Raw genomic sequence first — 19,561 nt, forward strand, 5'->3', positions numbered from 1 at the left:
TGACCCCTAGTTTGTGTTGAATGAGGGTACAAGTACCTTTGTGTGCTTGTAAAAATATGCTCATGTTTATTGATTTGCAGTTATTTAGATATAAAGTATAAAGTGGGCTGGTGCCCTGCCTGGGGTTTGTTTCCTGCCTTGCGCCCTGTGTTGGCTGGGTTTGGCTCCAGCAGACCCCTGTGACCCTGTAGTTAGGATATAAAGGGTTGGATAATGGATGGATGGATAGATATAAAATAGCTTCATTTTTAAGTAAAATTATTGCATTTAATAACATCAAAATAAAATCAGTGGTAAAGAAATGCTCCACAGAAAAATGTTTTTATATGTTACTTACCCCATGTACTTTGCAGTCGTGGCAAAGAAAAAAAATAAACTCATGTTTTCATGCAAAATGAGAGAAAACAATTTATAATACAAGGGAACATAATGGTGACCTGGGGCCTCATGCATAACGTTGTGCATAGAATTCACATAGGGCATGACTATAACATGGCATACGGACAAAACTGGAAATGTGCTTACGCACAAAAAAATCCAGATGCATAAATTTGTGCGAAAGCCAACTTCCATGTTCTTCCGCTCCATAAATCCCGGTCAGCGTGAAAATTAACGCACGTGCACGCGCCTGCTATCCCGTCCCAACACCTCTCAGAATTACACCTCTTTGAATATGCAAATTAATATAAATAGCCCTTAAGCTCAACGTTCTGTGAAAAGGCAATGGCAAAAGCATGGGGGGAAGCAGACGAAGTTCAGCAAATACCAAGTGGAGGCAAAGAAAAACGTACTATTTGTTGGTTTAAACAGTGATATAAACAACAAAAGGAAGTTGATTGAGTGACATAGAGTGTCGGAGAAACTGGAAAGCTCAAGTTCACAAAGTCGCAAAGTGCCCGAAATAAAAAAGAAGTTGTCAGGTATCAAAGTCGCTGTGAAAAGGCAAGCTGTAGCCCACTGTCTAAGTGTCATATGAAAGCTTATTAGGGTACAGAGAAAAGAAAATAGGCACACAGCGGGAAAAAAAGCATGAAATGTCAACTTTAATTTCGAAATTTTCACTTAAATCACAAAGTTTATTTTGTCATTAAAGTAGAACATCATAAACTTCATCTTAAAATCGTTTAATTTACGAGTTTCTCAAATCCCATCGTAACTAAAGTAGCATGTTAAATGCTTTGTTTTTTATTTGATCTTCTACAGTATACAGTAATCCCTCGCTATATCGCGCTTCGACTTTTGTGGCTTCACTCTATCGCGGATTTTAAATGTAAGCACATCTAAATATATATCACGGATTTTTTGCTGTTTCGCGGCTTTCTGTGGACAATGGGTCTTTTAATTTATGGTACATGCTTCCTCAGTTTATTTGCCCAGTTGATTTCATACAAGGGACACTATTGGCGGATGGCTTAGAAGCTACCCAATCAGAGCATGTATTACATATTAACTAAAACTCCTCAATGATATAAGATATGCTTTCCGCGCGGTGCTTGATTGTTTGCTTTTCTCTATCTCTCTCACTTTCTCTGCCTGACGGAGGGTGTGTGAGCAGAGGGGCTATTTGCCTAGAAGATACGGACGCTCCTCTACAAAATGCCACTTTATCGCGGTGCTTCTGCATACTTAAAAGCACGTATTGATTTTTTGATTGTTTGCTTTTCTTAGCGAGCGCTCTCTCTGACATTTTCTGCTCCTGACGGCATTCCTTTGAAGAGAAGATATGTTTGCATTCTTTTAATTGTGAGAAAGAACTGCCATCTCAGTCTTGTCATGGAGCACAGTTTAAACTTTTGACTAAAGGGTGTTATTTCATGTCTAGAGGGCTCTAATCATGTTAACAGTGTGGGAGAGTTTATAAGGGCTTAAAATATATAAAAATAACCATACAAACATATGGTTTCTACTTTGCGGATTTTCACCTATTGGGGGTCTGGAACGCAACCCCCGCGATCGAGGAGGGATTACTGTATGCTCTATGTGTGTGAATCACTTCTTGCTTCTGGGCTTTCTCTTCCTCTGACAGGACACAGAATCCATTGCATTCACATTATTACAGCACTCTGAATAATTAAAATGCTGAGATGTATACTTGATCCAATTTTCATGATGATAGGAGTTAAAACATGTTATTACACATGGGATACAGTGGCGCAGTGATTGTGCGCGACCTTCGATGAAATACTTTATTGTAGCAGTACTGTCTATTTCAAACGTACTAACCCCCAATTCCTGTCCTTACTTTTCTTTCTCCAAATACCCAATCGCCACACAATCAGCTCTGTAATAGACGTTAAGCCATCTGTAAGCTTAGAACGCAGATTCTTCAAAACTTTTAAGGAACATTGAAATATCTTCCTAGTACAAGTTTAATTATTTTATCCCTCCAGTGTCACACCAGTCGCAGCAAGCATACAGTGCGAGGCAGGAACAATCCGTCAAGTGAGCGCCAGATCCTTGCTACGCAATGACATTGTGTCCTCACATGTTTAATTATTAACAATATAGATTATTTAAATTGTTTTATCTGTATAATATAATAGATAGATAGATAGATAGATAGATAGATAGATAGATAGATAGATAGATAGATAGATAGATACTTTATTAATCCCAAGGGGAAATTCACATTCTCCAGTAGCAGCATACCAATAAAGAACAATATTTAATGTCCAAGTAGTAAAAAGTAGTAAACATATTTTGCTGCATTTCATCTTAAAAATGATATTGTTATAATATGCAAATACGCGCTTTATAAAGTGGCTCAGGTTGTGCAATATTATAACTGTAGTGCAAGTTTTCAGTGAGGTGATTGTACTAATAAGAACAAACAGATCTACAAGGAGCACTTGATGGACTGATTGAGTGCGTTTATAGTTCTTGGGATGAAACTGTTTCTGAACCGCGAGGTCGGTAATAATAATAATAATAATAATAATAATAATAATAATAGTACATTTTATTTATATAGCACCTTTCCCATGCTCAAGGCACTAACAGAATATAAGAAAGAACGGCAGGGGATACAGTATATAGCATTGTACAAACCAAATAAATAGTTCAAATAGGCAACGTGGCTGAGGCAGCGTGTGCTTGATGCTGTATATCGGTTATTCTCTTTCCAATCAGCTGCTCCAAGTGGTGCAGTGAGAGTAATATGGAAAAAGGTGATCCGCTGTGGCAACCCCTAACGGGAGCTGCTGAAAAAAAGAAAAAGAAGGTGCAGTGAAAGTAACAACGCTAAAGCTGCTATGGTATTTGGAATAGTTTGGCCATTCCATGGACCATTATATTGTTACAAAACCGAGCGCAGAACTTGCATACATCAGGGTATGAGCTACCATGGAAATGTGCTTTACGCCAAGTTTATGTTTTATACATGTGGAAACAGACTTACGTAACATTTTTGTGCGTATGCACCGTTTATACATGAGGCCCCTGGTCTGTCTGCTGGCAAAAAATGTAAAAAGTGTCCATGATAAAAATGAAAAACATTCTGTCTGTAACCATGTCGCATAATGCATATTTCTGTTATCCAGTTGTATGCTCAAAACATGCAAAATACGTGCATTTTTTACTAAAACGTTGATACTTACTTCGAGGATAATTAACACAAAATGTAAACAGGCAAGGCAAATTGCTATAATTCTCTGTTTTTGAATTAAAGACCTGCATTTCCTCATTCCTTGGCCAAGAGTCCTGCTTTCTCTCGTTCTGCATTAAAACATGAGATTAAAATTTACCGACAAATTTACAGTACAAATTTACTGACAAATTTACATTACAAGTTACATGAAGTAAGTAACATATAAAAAATATAAATTTTGGGTGGTGTATCCCTTTAACACTATAGTTAATGTTGTGGAACTGTATTCCATAGTTTATTTTCCAAAAGGGTCTTTAGCCACAGGACCCTGTGATGTTATTTAGGGGTCTGTGGCTAAAGTCGATAGTCACGAAGGTATAGAAAGTTAAAGATGAAAGTGATGTTGATGTTCAGTACTCTTGAATGCCATTCATTTTTTTATTAGGTTCCATGTCCTGTTGTGTTGTAAAATGTGTGTACACAATTAATTTTTATTATTAGATTTCATTGTAACATTTGCTGGTTTTTACTGCACGTCAATAAGTTCCAGTCAGTTCTGTTTCTACAGGCTTCTGAATGATGTCACAGGGTCCTGTGGCTAAAGGAGTACTTGAAAAATACACGCAAAGGCCATACCATTCAAGAGATAATTGATTGGCATTGTAATAATAATATGCCAAAGACATCATAAAGGTTTGGGGCAGCCACCCAAATATTGTTTTTCCCAGCTGCCAAAGGGTTTGTTGTATCATAAATCTCAAGTGCATTTCACAGAGTCCAAACTAGAACTGGCTATAGTAGCCCAAGATGGAGTCTTTAAAGGCCTGGAGAGGAACTGATGTCATCAAAATGGCCGGAACCAGAAGTGATGTCAGCAAAGGGGCCGGCTTCGGAAGTGATGGCAGCAAAGGGGCCGGCTTCGGAAGTGACATCAGCAAAAGGGCCGGCTTCAGAAGCGATGTCAGCAAAGGGGCCGGCTTCGGAAGTCATGTCAGCAAAAGGGGCCGGCTTCGGAAGTGACGTCTTCTGAGGCGCCAGAACCTTGCAGGATTTCCTGGGAAAGGTCTGTAGGGAACTGAGAAAGGCAGTCAGCGCACTCCGCCACCTCCTGGTCAGATGTTTCATTACACTTACTCAGGCCCTTTAGCTGCCTCCTACTCGCACGTGTGTGACAGTATTAAAGGGCTAAAAGTGTGCTAAGATAGCATTCCCTACACCATTACACCACCACCACCACAAGCCTGTATTATTAACTCAAGGCAGGTTGGGTATTTGGAGTCATGCTGCGTGGGCCAAACTCTGACTCTACCATCTGTATACTTCGGCAGCACTTGAGATTCATCAGACCAGGCTACATTTTTCTAGCCTTCAGCTGTCCAATTTTGGTGAGCCTCTGTCCACTACAGCCTCATGTTTTTGTTCTTGGCTGACAGGAGTGGAACCTGATGCCTCAAAGTTTGATGCGTTGTGTGTTCTAATTTAACTTGGCCTTTCTGTCAGGTTGAACCAATCTGGTGATTCTCCTCTGCCCTTTCTCCTAAGCAAGGTGTTTCCATTTGCAGAACTCCCACATACCGGTTGTTTTTTGTTTATAGAGATTGTAGTGTGTGAAAATCACAGAAGATCACCATTTACAGAAATAATCAAAGCAGCCCGTCTGGTACCAACAATCATGCCTTGGTCAAAATCACTGAGATTGCATTTTGGCCCATTCAGGTGTCCCATGTGAATATTAACTGAAGATCTTGACCTGTATCTGCGTGATTTTATGCAATGTTGCCACATGTTTGGCTGATTAGATAATTGCATGAATAAACAGGTATAAAGGTGTTCTTAATAATTTGTTTGGTGAGTGTATATTGATAGTATATGATTAGTATATAATCTAAATATTCACAATTGATTAGTTAAGGATGTGGTTGCAGCAACCTATATAGTTTTTAAAAAAATAAGAGATTAGGTTTGATTATTAAAATGCTAAAAACAAAAACTCCTAAATAAAGGAGATGCTACAGACATTGGAGTGACAAGAGTGGGAGGTACTCTCTGCAAAAAAGGAAATGAAAATTAAAATTTTAAAATGAAAATGCAATCTCTTTTTTGCAATTTCATTTTCAAAGTCTGTGTGGAAGAAAGCTGCAAAAATGACAAGTAAAATGCAAATAAACACTGGTGCCACCTGCTGCTCATTAAATTTTCATTTTTCACTTTGCATTTACATTTTCAAGCTCTCAACATACAAATAGTGCGGGTTGATTTCCCAAAATTCTTTGTTCTTTGTCCTACATTTGGCTACATCAATCGATAGAATACTTATCATGGCAACTGTGTTTCATTCGCGTAATTTTGGTCTTTTCACCTCTGTACTGTGAGTTATACAGCAAAACTGTCTCATAATTCACATAATTGATTGTAGTTCTGAAGTAATTAATGTGCTATTAAATAACACTATTTAAAATGTCAAAAATTACCCTTTATTACATCGTAACTTATGTTTATTTTTACTGAAGTGAAAACAGGATTCTTTGTATTTTTGTTTTTTGTGATATTTTGTGACTCAGACACAGTCAAAGTGAAAGGTATTGTGTCAATCGAAGTGGCTACAGTTACGATTGACAAAGAATTGTGGGAAATTGAGATGAAAAGCCCCGCCCATTGACTCACACTATTTGCATGTTGAGAACATGAAAATGAAAATGCAAAGTATAAAATGAAGATTCAATGGGCAGCTGGCACCACTAGTGCTTATTTTATTTTACTTTTCATTTTTACAGCTTCATTGCTCTTCAGGCTGAAAGTGAAATTGCAAATGCAGTTACCTCATTTTACTTGTAATTTTTGCAACATTCTTACACGTAGACTTTAAAAATAAATTTGCAAATGTTGTTATTTCATTTTACTTTTACTTTTTTGTAGCATTCTTGCGCGCTGACATTGAAAATTAATTTGCAAAAGAGAGATTGCATTTTTATTTTATAATTTTAATTTTCATTTCCTTTTTTACAGAAAATACCTCCCATAATAATGGTATATAAGGGATAAAGAATAGGGCTTGCAGCACTTCATTAGTCAAGGTTTTACTGATTAATTTTAGTATTTCTCTTAAAGAATCTTTTCAGGAGCCTATAAACCTGTAGTCTGAGAATTTCCATTTTATGGCTTTGTATAGAAAAGCCAACAAAATGACACCTTTTATTGGCTAACTAAGAAGATTACAATATGCAAGTTGAGGCAACTCAGGCCCCTGCCTGAAGAAGGGCCTGAGTTGCCTCGAAAGCTTGCATATTGTAATCTTCTTAGTTAGCCAATAAAAGGTGTCATTTTGCTTGGCTTTCTCTACATTCATAATGGCTAACACGGTACAACAACCTAGTACTACTGGCTTTGTATAGTAAGTCAGACATTAGATGTTTTTAGATGATTAGCATTCTGACTTGTGCTGATGCCCACTTTAACTCATAGTAAATGTTACTGTGTGAACTATTTATTGTTCTAAACATCTGTTTGCATTATGTGGTTTTATAGTTAAGTGCTGACAGCAAAAAAGCGTAACTCATTCTAGCAAATTTTTGTCAGATTTCCCAATTCAAGTGAAACACATGCTGCTGAAGGTGTCTGTTTTTAGTCATGGCTTTTCCTAGAAAGCTACAGTATATTGTATTTTAGAAGTTCATATCTTCCTGTGCTCTTTTCACTCCTGTAGAAATACAAAGGATCATTTCAAAGATTAAAGCACAACTCTTCCTTAATCTCATGTTTTTCAAATTTTGGGAAGTTGATACTTGCAGGGGATATGATATCAAATAATGTAACCTGTCCCACCATCCTACAGCTTTCAGCTTCACATGAGTAGTCAAACCTGTAGGTTTAAGAATACTTTATACATGGTAAGCAAATAATGTTCTTTTTTAAAAAAACCCTGGAGTTTTGAAAAAGTCATGCTGTGCCCATAGTATTAGCAACAGGAGTGATGCAACATTTTAAGCTCTTAGAATACTGTTTACGTAGGAATTCTTCTGCACTGAAGCCTAATAGCAAATAAGATTTCCTTGGGTATTACATTTATCAATAGTGAAACATTTAATCTTGTCAGATAATCTGACACATAAACCCAGCCTTGAAATGTTTCCAGAGTCAAACTAAAGTGTTTTTGTAAATGCTATGTCCATGCTTATAAGTGAGAGAAAACACACAATGTCTTCTTTTGCCTTTTAGTGACTCTGATATTATGGCTTCTGGACCTTCTGAAGTCGACCCACACCAGGCACAGCCAGATACCTCAGAGGAGTGCCCAGGTAGGCATCCAGAGAGCTGTATGTTTTCAGTATTTAGGTGAACAAAACTTTACCTTAAGTATGTTTAGGTACTTCTATTCAGGTTGGGTATACACTGAATGCAGTTAACAAGAATGGAAATGGAAGCGAGGTGTTTTTTTTCATCATGGATACTATGTTCTATGAGAGATCCCTTAGGCAGTTTATTTCTATTATGCAATGCTTTCTTATGTAAAGTATATTGAATTGGTGATAATTGTATTTAAGGGTTTATGTTTCTGAAGCAAAGGTAGAACATACAAAGAGTATTGGTAGCCAGAATCAGTTATTTACGATACTGTCAATGATTTATCTTTATTTTATGCTATGTTACCCATAAAAAGCATTCCTGTATTGTTCTTTATCAGAGGATTTTAAATGTGACATATGATGAAACAATAAAACGCATACAATTCAGCTTTATGGCAGAACGTGCGATATGTATAGTGGAGTCAGCACTGGTCAGAGCGTGATATGATGCTTTAGAAGTGCTGGTGAACATGATTTTTCCTTTCTCAAAATGTTTTATAGTAACAAGACAGAATTTCAGCTTTGAGTTTTTGGTGGTTTTATTTATTTTATAGATCTCTGAACTTCTCTGACATGACACCTGTCTGTCTGTCTGATTGTGCCTGTCTGGTCACTTTTATCCATGTTTGTGTCTCTATGGCATGCTTAACTCTTAAATAGATTAACTGATCACAATTCAACTTAACAACAACAACAACAACATTTATTTATATAGCACATTTTCATACAAACAGTAGCTCAAAGTGCTTTACATATTAAAGAATAGAAAAATGAAAGACACAATTATAAAACAAAATAAATCAACATTAACATCGAATAAGAGTAAGGTTCAATGGCCAGGGGACAGAAAAAACAAAAAAACTCCAGACGGCTGGAGAAAAAATAAAATCTGTAGGGATTCCAGACCATGATACCGCCCAGTCCCCTCTGGGCATTCTACCTAACATAAATGAAACAGTCCTCTTTGGATTTAGGATTCTCACGGAAGGGCTTGATGATGATGATGGTCACGTAGACTTCTGCCTTTTAATCCGTCCATCATTGTTAGAGCATCATGAAGCTTTGAGTAGGTGGAGGTGGCGCAGGCCACCACCACAAAGATACCGGAAAAAGAAACAGAAAAGAGAGTAGGGGTCAGTACCGATTTTAGAGCCACCATGAATAGTTATTTTGAGGAGATTGAACATATAGAGTATCAGGATTAAGTTAAATTAAGTTAAATTGAAGTTATAAAAAGGCCATGTTAAAGTAATGTGTTTTCAGCAGTGTTTTAAAGTGCTCTACTGTATCAGCCTGGCGAATTCCTATTGGCAGGCTATTCCAGATTTTAGGTGCATAGCAGCAGAAGGCCGCCTCACCACTTCTTTTAAGTTTTGTTCTTGGAATTATAAGGAGACACTCATTTGAGGATCTGAGGTTACGATTTGGAATATAAGGTGTCAGACATTCCGATATATAAGATGGAGCAAGATTATTTAAGGCTTTATAAACCATAAGCAGAATTTTAAAGTCAATTCTGAATGACACAGGTAACCAGTGTAGTGACATCAAAACTGGAGAAATGTGTTCGGATTTTCTTTTCCTAGTTAGGATTCTAGCAGCTGCATTCTGCACTCATTGCAAATGATTTATGTCTGTTTTGGGTAGTCCTGAGAGGAGTGCGTTACAGCAATCTAGTCGACTGAAAACAAACGCGTAAACTAATTTCTCAGCATCTTTCAGTGATATAAGCAGTCTAACTTTACTTATGTTTCTTAAGTGAAAAAATGCTGTCCTAGTGATCTGATTAATATGTGATTTAAAATTCAGATTACAGTCAACAATCACCCCTAAGCTTTTTACCTCCGTCTTGACTTTTAATCCTAATGTATCCAGTTTATTTCTAATAGCCTCATTGTATCCAACTAACTTGGCACTTCTATTACTAGAATCCTGTAATGATAGAAATCCTATTGATGCTGAACCAATTCGGTTTATGGGAAATTACAGTTTATTATAAAATGTCTGCCTTTTATTCACTCTAAAGATTGACTTTTGAAGATTTTAACAAATAAATTTATAGAAAATGAACATGACCGTAAGTTTAATTTGAAGCATTTTGCGATGTTTCTGAACATCTATCTGTGACTCTTGGAGTATATTTTTCAGAGAGTTGTTTCAAATAAATTTTTGGGGATACAAAGTTTCTGCAGAATTTGTTTGAAATGTTTTTTAGAAATGTATTTTTAGCAATTGAAGAAATCATCAAGTAACCATCAAGAAGACCTGACATGTCAGCTTAGTGGCACTCAGTAAGCATTTATGTGTTGTCTCCTAAAGTGAGTCCTGATGTTAATTTTGTCGTTTGTAAAGTTGGACTAGATATATCACAAGAACCGATACTTCAGTACCAAATTGATACCAAAATGCCCTAAAAATAACGGTGCTAACTTTTTTACAGTGTAGGCAGTCACCTGTGACAGTCAGTACCACACTGATGAGTGAGTGCAGGTAGACAAATTACTCTGGAAGACTCAGTTATATGAGATAAAAGCTTGCATAAAAACTACACATGAAAATGATAAGATGGCTCACAGTGCTACAGCACCACATTAACACATCTTGAAAAGAAAAACAGAGGAAGTCATGTCTGGAAATGCTTTGTGTTTGCGGGAGGAGAATTTCAACACATGATGGCCGGGATCATGCTTATCATTTTAACAAAAAAGGCAAAACACAAACATAGCCTTTTGTTAAAAATACTTTTCTCCCATTATTGAGTTAGTCAGAAATACATTAGTTTGAGAGTACAATGACCAATTAGATATGAATTGAAATTGTTAATTTTGTTGAGTGTAAGATTTTTTTTTACACCGTGCCTTACACAGTTTGCATTCATACTGTGATTGAACATCTACAAATGTTTGTCCAAGCATCTGTCAATTTTCTATGTGGCGTATAAGGATCAGGGTCAGAGTAGCTCGAGAAAACCTCGCATGCATCCACAATTATGTGTATATGACTGTGGATTATGTGAGGAAAATGAACACTTGCAAAGCTAACAACGGATCTAGCACAAAAATAAAATTGAGACAAATTACATGCAAAATGTCTTTTTGATTTGTAGTGATGAAATGAACTACTCCTCCTGTTAATAGCAAAATTAACCTCATTTAGTCTTCCAGTGCTTCGAAGCACAAAATGCATGTATTGTGTTAATGGAAATGCATCACAGAGACACACAATTATAGCAGTGGATAAAACACTATATTGAATACAAGTGTACAAACATTAAATTTGACTCAGTCATTTGTTTTTTGAAGGCAAACTAATCTTCATGAGTGTAACCCCTAATGTGAAAAACAAAGTGAAAACACATATGCTGTATTTGGTATGTTGGCAAATGTAAAGTAATTTAAGTACAATTAATCTTGTAATTCTGGATTTTTACACAGGCTGGGTGATAACAAAGTCTAATTTCTCATAATTACTTTGAAAATAACACAATAAAGGCTACTTTCTAAGAGTTCTTCAATAATGGATTATTGTAAAACTGACAAGTCTGATTTCACACAGGAAGCTTTAAAGTTTGGACACGTAAAAAAAGAGGGGGAGATTTGGAAAACTGAAGCACCAGGAGATAGTGACATTTGAAATTGAAATTGATTTGGCTCATCCATAAAATTTTAATCTTTAGTAAGTTTTTTTTACCAAGCAATGATGCAGTATTTTTCAGTTACAGGAGAGAAACATTCATTAGAACATTAGAACAATCTAGACAAGAACAGGCTATTCAGCCCAATGAAGCTCACCAGTTCTGTCCACTTGATTCTTCTAAAAATCTATTACATTTAGTTTTAAAAGTCCCTAAAGTTCTACTATCTACCACACTAGCTTATTCCAAATGTCTATGGTTCTCTGTGTAAAGATAAACTTCCTAATGTTTTTTATAAAATTTCCCCATTACTGTTCCCCTGTGTTCTTGATGAACTCATGTTAACACAACATTCTCGATCCATTATACTAATTCCCTTCATAATTTTAAACACTTAAATCATGTCACCTCTTAATTTTCTTTTGCTTAAACTGTATATGCTCAGCTCTTTTAATCTTTCCTCATAATTCTACCCCTGTAGCCCTGGAATCAGCCTAGTCGCTCTCCTGTGGACCTTTTCTAGCGCTGCTATGTCCTTTTTGTAGCCTGGAAATCAAAACTGCACACAGTACTCTAGATGAGACCTCACCAGTACATTATAAAGCTAGAGCATGACCTCCTTGGACTTGTACTCGACACATTGTGCCATATTTTCATTTACATTAATTTGCTCAGCAGACACTTTTTTGCAGAGCAACAAACAAAAGAGGTAAACAATGGATGAACATTAGGCTAGAGCCTGTTTGTTCAGCAAGTATAATAGGACACATAACATTGATTGCTACAAGTGAAGATATATAACTCATACATTTAGAATCATAGATTACAATCAATAAAGCAAATAAACTTAACCAAATAACCAATACTATAAAGTATCACTGCGCAAAGTTTTTTTTTAAGAGAATGAGCAGTATAGGTGAAAGTGGGCAGCCCGTTCCACCAACACGGAACCACACAGGAAAAGAGTCGGGATTGAGGCTTGAAGCCATGTAGAGGTGGCATCACCAGATGCTGTTCCCTGGCAGACCTGAGGGTGTGAGAAGAAGCATAGCACCTCACTAGTGTCTCCATATACTCAGGTGGTGACCCACTGGCTGCTCTGTAGACAAGCATCAGGGATTTGAATTTAATGGATGCTGCTACAGGGGGCCAATGTACAGACTTGATAAGAGGAGTGACACGTGCCCGCTGGTTAAATACAAAACAGACAGCTGCATTCTGTATCATCTTCAGTCTAGCATTCTGTTAGCCTTCTTAATGGCTTCTGAACATTGTCTGGAAGTTGATAATGTAGAGTCTATTACAACTCCTAAATCCTTCTCATAAGGTGAACTTTTGAGTTTCAGACTTCCCATTCATAGAATAAAATTGCAATGTGTGCATGGTAAGATATACCAGGCAGTCCAAAATGATGCCATTCTTTATAAGCCCTATGCTGAACAAAGAGAATTTAACATCCCCTCAAGTTAGTGTTATACTTGAATTAATTCCCATGTCTATCACAAATTACATTCCAGTCTTTTTGGATATTTGTGAATGCCAACACTAGTTTGCTTAAATGATAGCTTGGCAATTACTTGATTCATATGCCACTGTTTTAAGCTGTTGTTACTCTTAATATTTATATATTTGATATTTTATTACAGAAAAAGATACAATGTTGCTAACGTGGATAATGCAGGTTCTTTTGATGAAAAAGCTGGTAAATGAGATTTCTTCTTTTGTCATGTTATTGAATAGGTTACAAGTATTGTAAAATTCCACTGGTATTGGTATCTGGTACAAATATTGTGGTATTGTGACACCCCAAATTTGAACTGTGTAATATAAATGTGCTAACAACATCAGTGATCAGAGTAATGAAAAAGCAGTGTGATTGCATAATGATCGTAGCATTTCTGCAAATTGACAGACAAATAGAAGTAATCAATAACCTTATAAAACTGGAGTGTTATTTGTACATCTGATGGTAGATAGTTTTCACTGATAAATTTTATTAATTTAATTTTGCATAGCTTGTCAACTCACTGGTGTAACACTGCATCCAGAGATAGAGCACCGTCTTGGAGGATGATAAAATAAGTTGCTTAGAAGCTGGATATTTCCTGATTAAATCCCAGCTCAGCTGCTGCTGACTCATTATGTGACCTGCTTATATTCCATCCTTCACATGAACATACAGTACTACAGCCTTGTTACATCTGCTGTACTGCTGTGTACGCTACCACTTGGCAAAGTGTTCAAGAAACCTCTCTATATGATAAAATGATTTACTTTAAATACTTTTTATCGTTATGAATGTCAAAAGAGCAGCACTACACATGTCTGTCTTTATTTAGATGCTACATTTTTCAGAGAAGGAAATGTTTTTATAAGAGTGAGCAGTACGCATGTCTCCTTTAAGCAGGTCATTTTAGAGCATGCCTGCAGGTGGATTAGCCTCCATGCTTACCAGTAGCTGCCACTGACCTGGAGATAATCTCTTTCATAGGATTAGGGAAATAAAGTTTTGTAAATGGGGAGAGGATAGTATTATAAAATAAATTCTTTGAAAATAGTGTTGAAGTTAACATTGATGAGGTGACCTGTCTGCATTTTGAATTAGGGAAGAATCAGCTACAGCTTAACAAACAAAAATAGTTACTGAGAGCCTCTCATAAAACCTTAGATAACCACAAGAAGGAGTTTTCAAGAAAAGGGTATAGGAATTATTGGAAACATCCATGAGCCCAAAAAGAATCCTGGTACGGACATAGGGACCTGAATAGAGTATAGAGCCAGATGATCTGCACTTAAATGTAGAATTTGAACTGATCTTGGGCAATAGCAGAACTGGCAGGGATTTAGTGTGTCCAGTGATTTTGTGAGATGATAAGAGAGTTTATTTAAAATTACCACTATAGCAAGGCAAGTGATCACTGAGAGGTCCTTTATGTTTACTGATCCATCCCATTGTCTTCTCCCACTGTTTAGCCATGTTTAATGTTCTGTTTTATTATCAATAAACAAATTATTTTGATAAATAGTTCCTTCAGGCATTTTTGGTTTAGACATGGGTGGTACACAGAGGTTTTCTTATTACTATAAATGCATGGAAGTTTAGTGCTAGGTTGCCAAAGAGCATGGCAAGGTGAGAGAGAACCACAGTGGCAGCAGCACATATTCCACACTATTACAGGAACACAGTTCTGCTGGTGGCAGTATACACCTTATGTGAGCTGGATTTCCCTGGGAGGACCATAGACAAAGGTACTAGCATGAGTACTGGAAAGAGATGGCTTGGGTGGATGAATCCAGTGCTAACCCAGGAGACCTACAGTTCATGCAGTTCAGCAATTAGTGGGTTTATTCTGACTACATTTCACATTTTTGTCATTTTTGTAATGATGAATTATATTCATAAATAACAATTGTAAAAGAAGATGATTACATGTGTTAGTGGAGCACATAAAATGCATGGGTTAGATTCTTGCTGCTGAATTTGAACTAGCTACAGCCCATTTGTCTTTCTTAGGTAGTCTTGTTATGAGTTAATTGGAAAAATCTAGACTGCTAAAAAAAAGTATGTACTACTTTTCCTGCACCTTGTGTAGCAGTAGGAGGCGCTATCGCTCCCTTGAACCCTCAGGTACCACGCCAGACACCAGGTAAAAGTGCAATTATTCTTTGTTTTATTATGATAATTATGTGCACCAAACACCCTCCACTCTACACTATTCATTAACCAAACAATAATCAATCCAATAAAGCACAATCCTCCACTCCCAGACGTGTTGCCCTCCTACCACCCAGCTCGGCTCCCCGTCTGGGAGCTCCCATAGTCCTTGTATAGTTCCTGACCCGGGAGTGTTTCTCATCCTTCGGTCCATAATTCCTTATCACTTCTGGGTCAGATAAAAGTCCTTTTTTCTCACCCCGGAAGTACATCCTTCCTTCTGTTCATATGACTTGGAAGTACTTCCAGGGCATAGGGCAAATAACACTCCCCAAGCCTCCCTACAGCGGCTCCTGGTGGCCCCCATGGTATCCAGCAGGGCTGTCCATAAAATCTACAATGTCCATCCTGGTGGCCCCCATGGTATCCAGCAGGGCTGTCCATAAAATCTACAATGTCCATGAGGCTCCGCTGGAATTCGGAGACCTTCCATGCCGCTGTGAGGGCTCCCTCTGGCGGCCTGGGGGTATTGGCCGGGATACAAAGCATGTTATAAGTTCACACTTGGCATGTTATAAGTGCTCAAACTCTTGGAATAGTAACTGGTAATATGGTTAATATGTAACCTGAACTTTGTTCCCAAGAACTCAATAACACCTAAATTCGTTACTTGTGGCTTGATTTGTAAACTCAGACTATCAAGTTTATTTCTGAGACCCTCACTTTTTGATTCCTGCCACTAACAAAAATTCGTTTTTTTTCTTTATTTAATTCAAGGAAATTAATACTCATCCATTCTGTAATGCTAGTAAGACACTGAGGATTCAGAGACTTATGGTCATAGAGCACTCCAGACAGGTAAAGCTATGTGTCGTATGCATAGCTGTTGAGGTTCCCTGTATGTTTTACAAATAATCTTCCCTAATGGGAAGATGTAGAGTGGGAATAACAGCAGGCCCAGAATAGATTCCTACGACACAGTGTATGTACTTTTGTGAGTCTGTTACATACTGTACAAAATCCACAACTTATGAAGAATTTTCTTTCTGTTATGCAACGTTGAAACAAGTTCAAGACACTACCAGAAGGACTGAGGTGGTCAACACGAATACTGCGTTGTATGGTATCAAATGCTGAGCTCAAATCTAAGGGAACAAGAAGTGGTGTGCTGTTTGCATTAAGCCATAGGTCATTAATGACTTTAATCAGAGCAATTTCTGTGCCATGATTCGATCTAAAGACTGACTGATATTTAACCAGAAATTAGTTTTTATTCAAGTAAGTATCTATTGTGACAGATATCCGGCAGCTTATCCCGGCTGGGACGCCCCTGAAGTGGAAGGATGGGGGTAGGCAGCTTTTTTAGGACACTGCCTCCCCCAAAACGCTAGATGGCAGCTCCTCTGGAGTGTAGCGGTGCCCTGGATTCCTGCAGGGCATCCTCTGACTTGGAGTCCGGTTTCTCAGCCCTGTTGGGTGCCGCCAGGGGAAGCTATGAAAGGACCTGTGGAGTCATGCTTCCCTTGCAGCCCGGAAGTGTTTGGAAGTCATGAGGACGGAAGCCCCACAGTACTTCCGGACTGATTAAAGACTTTGGGATTCTCCATCTGACCCGGAAGTGCTGGCAAGTCACGTGGGAGGAAGAGCAAAATCACTTCCGTGTCAAAATTTACACTCACCTAAAGGATTATTAGGAACACCATACTAATACGGTGTGTGACCCCCTTTCACCTTCAGAACTGCCTTAATTCTACTTGGCATTGATTCAACAAGGTGCTGAAAGCATTCTTTAGAAATGTTGGCCCATATTGATAGGATAGCATCCTGCAGTTGATGGGGATTTGTGGGATGCACATCCAGGGCACGAAGCTCCCGTTCCACCACATCCCAAAGATGCTCTATTGGGTTAAGATCTGGTGACTGTGGTGGCCATTTTAGTACAGTGAACTCACTGTCATGTTCAAGAAACCAATTTGAAATGATTCGAGCTTTGTGACATGGTGCATTATCCTGCTGGAAGTAGCCATCAGAGGATGGGTACATGGTGGTCATGAAGGGATGGACATGGTCAGAAACAATGCTCAGGTAGCCCGTGGCATTTAAACGATGCCCAATTGGCACTAAGGGGCCTAAAGTGTGCCAAGAAAACATCCCCCACACCATTACACCACCACCACCAGCCTGCACAGTGGTAACAAGGCATGATGGATCCATGTTCTCATTCTGTTTACGCCAAATTCTGACTCTACCATTTGAATGTCTCAACAGAAATCGAGACTCATCAGACCAGGCAACATTTTTCCAGTCTTCAACTGTCTAATTTTGGTGAGCTTGTGCAAATTGTAGCCTCTTTTTCCTATTTGTAGTGGAGATGAGTGGTACCCGATGGGGTCTTCTGCTGTTGTAGCCCATCCGCCTCAAGGTTGTGCGTGTTGTGGCTTCACAAATGCTTTGCTGCATACCTCGGTTGTAACGAGTGGTTATTTCAGTCAAAGTTGCTCTTCTATCAGCTTGAATCAGTCAGCCTATTCTCCTCTGACCTCTAGCATCAACAAGGCATTTTCGCCCACAGGACTGCCGCATACTGGATGTTTTTCTCTTTTCACACCATTCTCTGTAAACCCTAGAAATGGTTGTGCGTGAAAATCCCAGTAACTGAGCAGATTGTGAAATACTCAGACCGGCCCATCTGGCACCAGCAACCATGCCATGCTCAAACTTGCTTAAATCACCTTTCTTTCCCATTCTGACATTCAGTTTGGAGTTCAGGAGATTGTCTTGACCAGGACCACACCCCTAAATGCATTGAAGCAACTGCCATGTGATTGGTTGATTAGATAATTGCATTAATGAGAAATTGAACAGGTGCTCCTAATAATCCTTTAGGTGAGTGTATATATAGCGGACTAGTGGAGACCCAGCAAGCAAGCCAGTGTTGGGAGATAGTGGACAGAGCTGGCTGGGAGGAGTGGAGGAGAGATTTGTGTTTATTTATTGTGCTTAGTTATTGTTCTTATTGTGGCCATGCTGCTTTGGAAGCAATAGTCTTCTTCTTCTTCTTTCGGCTGCTCCCATTAGGGATTGCCACAGTGGACCATCTTCTTCTATATCTTTCTGTCCTCTGCATCTTGTTTTGTTACACTCATCGCCCGCATGTCCTCTCTCACCACATCCATAAACCTTCACTTACGCCTTCCTCTTTTCCTGTTCCCTGGCAGCTCTATTCTTAGCATCCTTCTCCCAATTTACCCAGCATTTCTCCTCTACGCATATCCAAACCAATGCAATCTCGCCTCTCTGACTTTGTCTCCAACCGTCCATCTTGAGTTGACCCTCTAATGTACTCATTTCTAATTCTATCCACCCTCATCACACCCAATGCAAATCTTAGCATCTTTTACTCTGCCACCTCCAGCTCTGTCTCCTGCTTTCTGGTCAGTGCCACCGTCTCCAACCCATATAACATAGCTGGTCTCACTACCGTCCTGTAGACCTTCCCTTTCACTCTTGGTGATACCCGTCTATCAGAAATTACTCCTGACACTCTTCTCCACCCATTCCACCCTGTCTGCACTCTCTTCTTCACCTCTCTTCCACAATCCCCATTACTCTGTACTGTTAATCCCAAGTATTTAAACTCATCCACCTTCGCCAACTCTACTCCCTGCATCCTCACCATTCCACTGACCTCCCTCTCATTTACACACATGTATTCTGTCTTGTTCCTACTGACCTTCATTCCTCTCCTCTCTACAGCATATCTCCACCTCTCCAGGGTCTCCTTAACCTGCTCCCTACTATCGCTACAGATCACAATGATCATCAGCAAACATCATAGTCCACGGGGACTCCTGTCTAATCTCGTCTGTCAGCCTGTCCGTCACCATTGCAAATAAGAAAGGGCTCAGAGCCGATCCCTGATGTAATCCCACCTCCAACTTGAATGCATCCGTCGCTCCTACCGCAGACCTCACCACAGTCACACTTCCCTCGTACATATCCTGTACAACTCTTACGTACTTCTCTGGCACTCCTGACTTCCTCATACAATACCATAGCTCCTCTCGAGGCACCCTGTCATATGCCTTCTGCAGGTCCACAAAGACGCAATGCAGCGTCTTCTGGCCTTCTCTAAACTTCTCCATCAACATCCTCAGAGCAAACATTACATCTGTGGTGCTCTTTCTTTGCATGAAGCCATACTGCTGCTCACTAAAAAGTCTTCTGAGTGCTTTTAACCTGTGTCCTTCATCTTTCTGTTGGGGTAAAAGGTGGACAACAGTGCCACCAGGTGTCCACCTACTTACACTATCTTCTGGCAGATACAAGGATTTAGCACAGTT

The 19,561-nt window shown here is 38.7% G+C and overlaps 1 protein-coding gene across 4 annotated transcripts in view; it reads left to right on the forward strand.

Annotated features, from left to right (window-relative positions):
• Positions 1 to 19,561, forward strand: part of zgc:66433 (uncharacterized protein LOC321250 homolog) — a 188,262-nt gene that overhangs the window by 117,318 nt on the left and 51,383 nt on the right. For all 4 annotated transcript variants that reach the window (XM_039766271.1, XM_039766269.1, XM_039766270.1 and 1 more), the window contains exon 2: positions 7,802 to 7,881. In XM_039766271.1, coding sequence (XP_039622205.1) covers positions 7,815 to 7,881 — 67 coding nt within the window. In that variant the 5' untranslated portion in view covers positions 7,802 to 7,814. The remainder of the gene's footprint in view (positions 1 to 7,801; positions 7,882 to 19,561) is intronic.

Source organism: Polypterus senegalus, chromosome 10 (assembly GCF_016835505.1).
Source record: "Polypterus senegalus isolate Bchr_013 chromosome 10, ASM1683550v1, whole genome shotgun sequence".
Lineage (NCBI taxonomy): Eukaryota > Metazoa > Chordata > Cladistia > Polypteriformes > Polypteridae > Polypterus > Polypterus senegalus.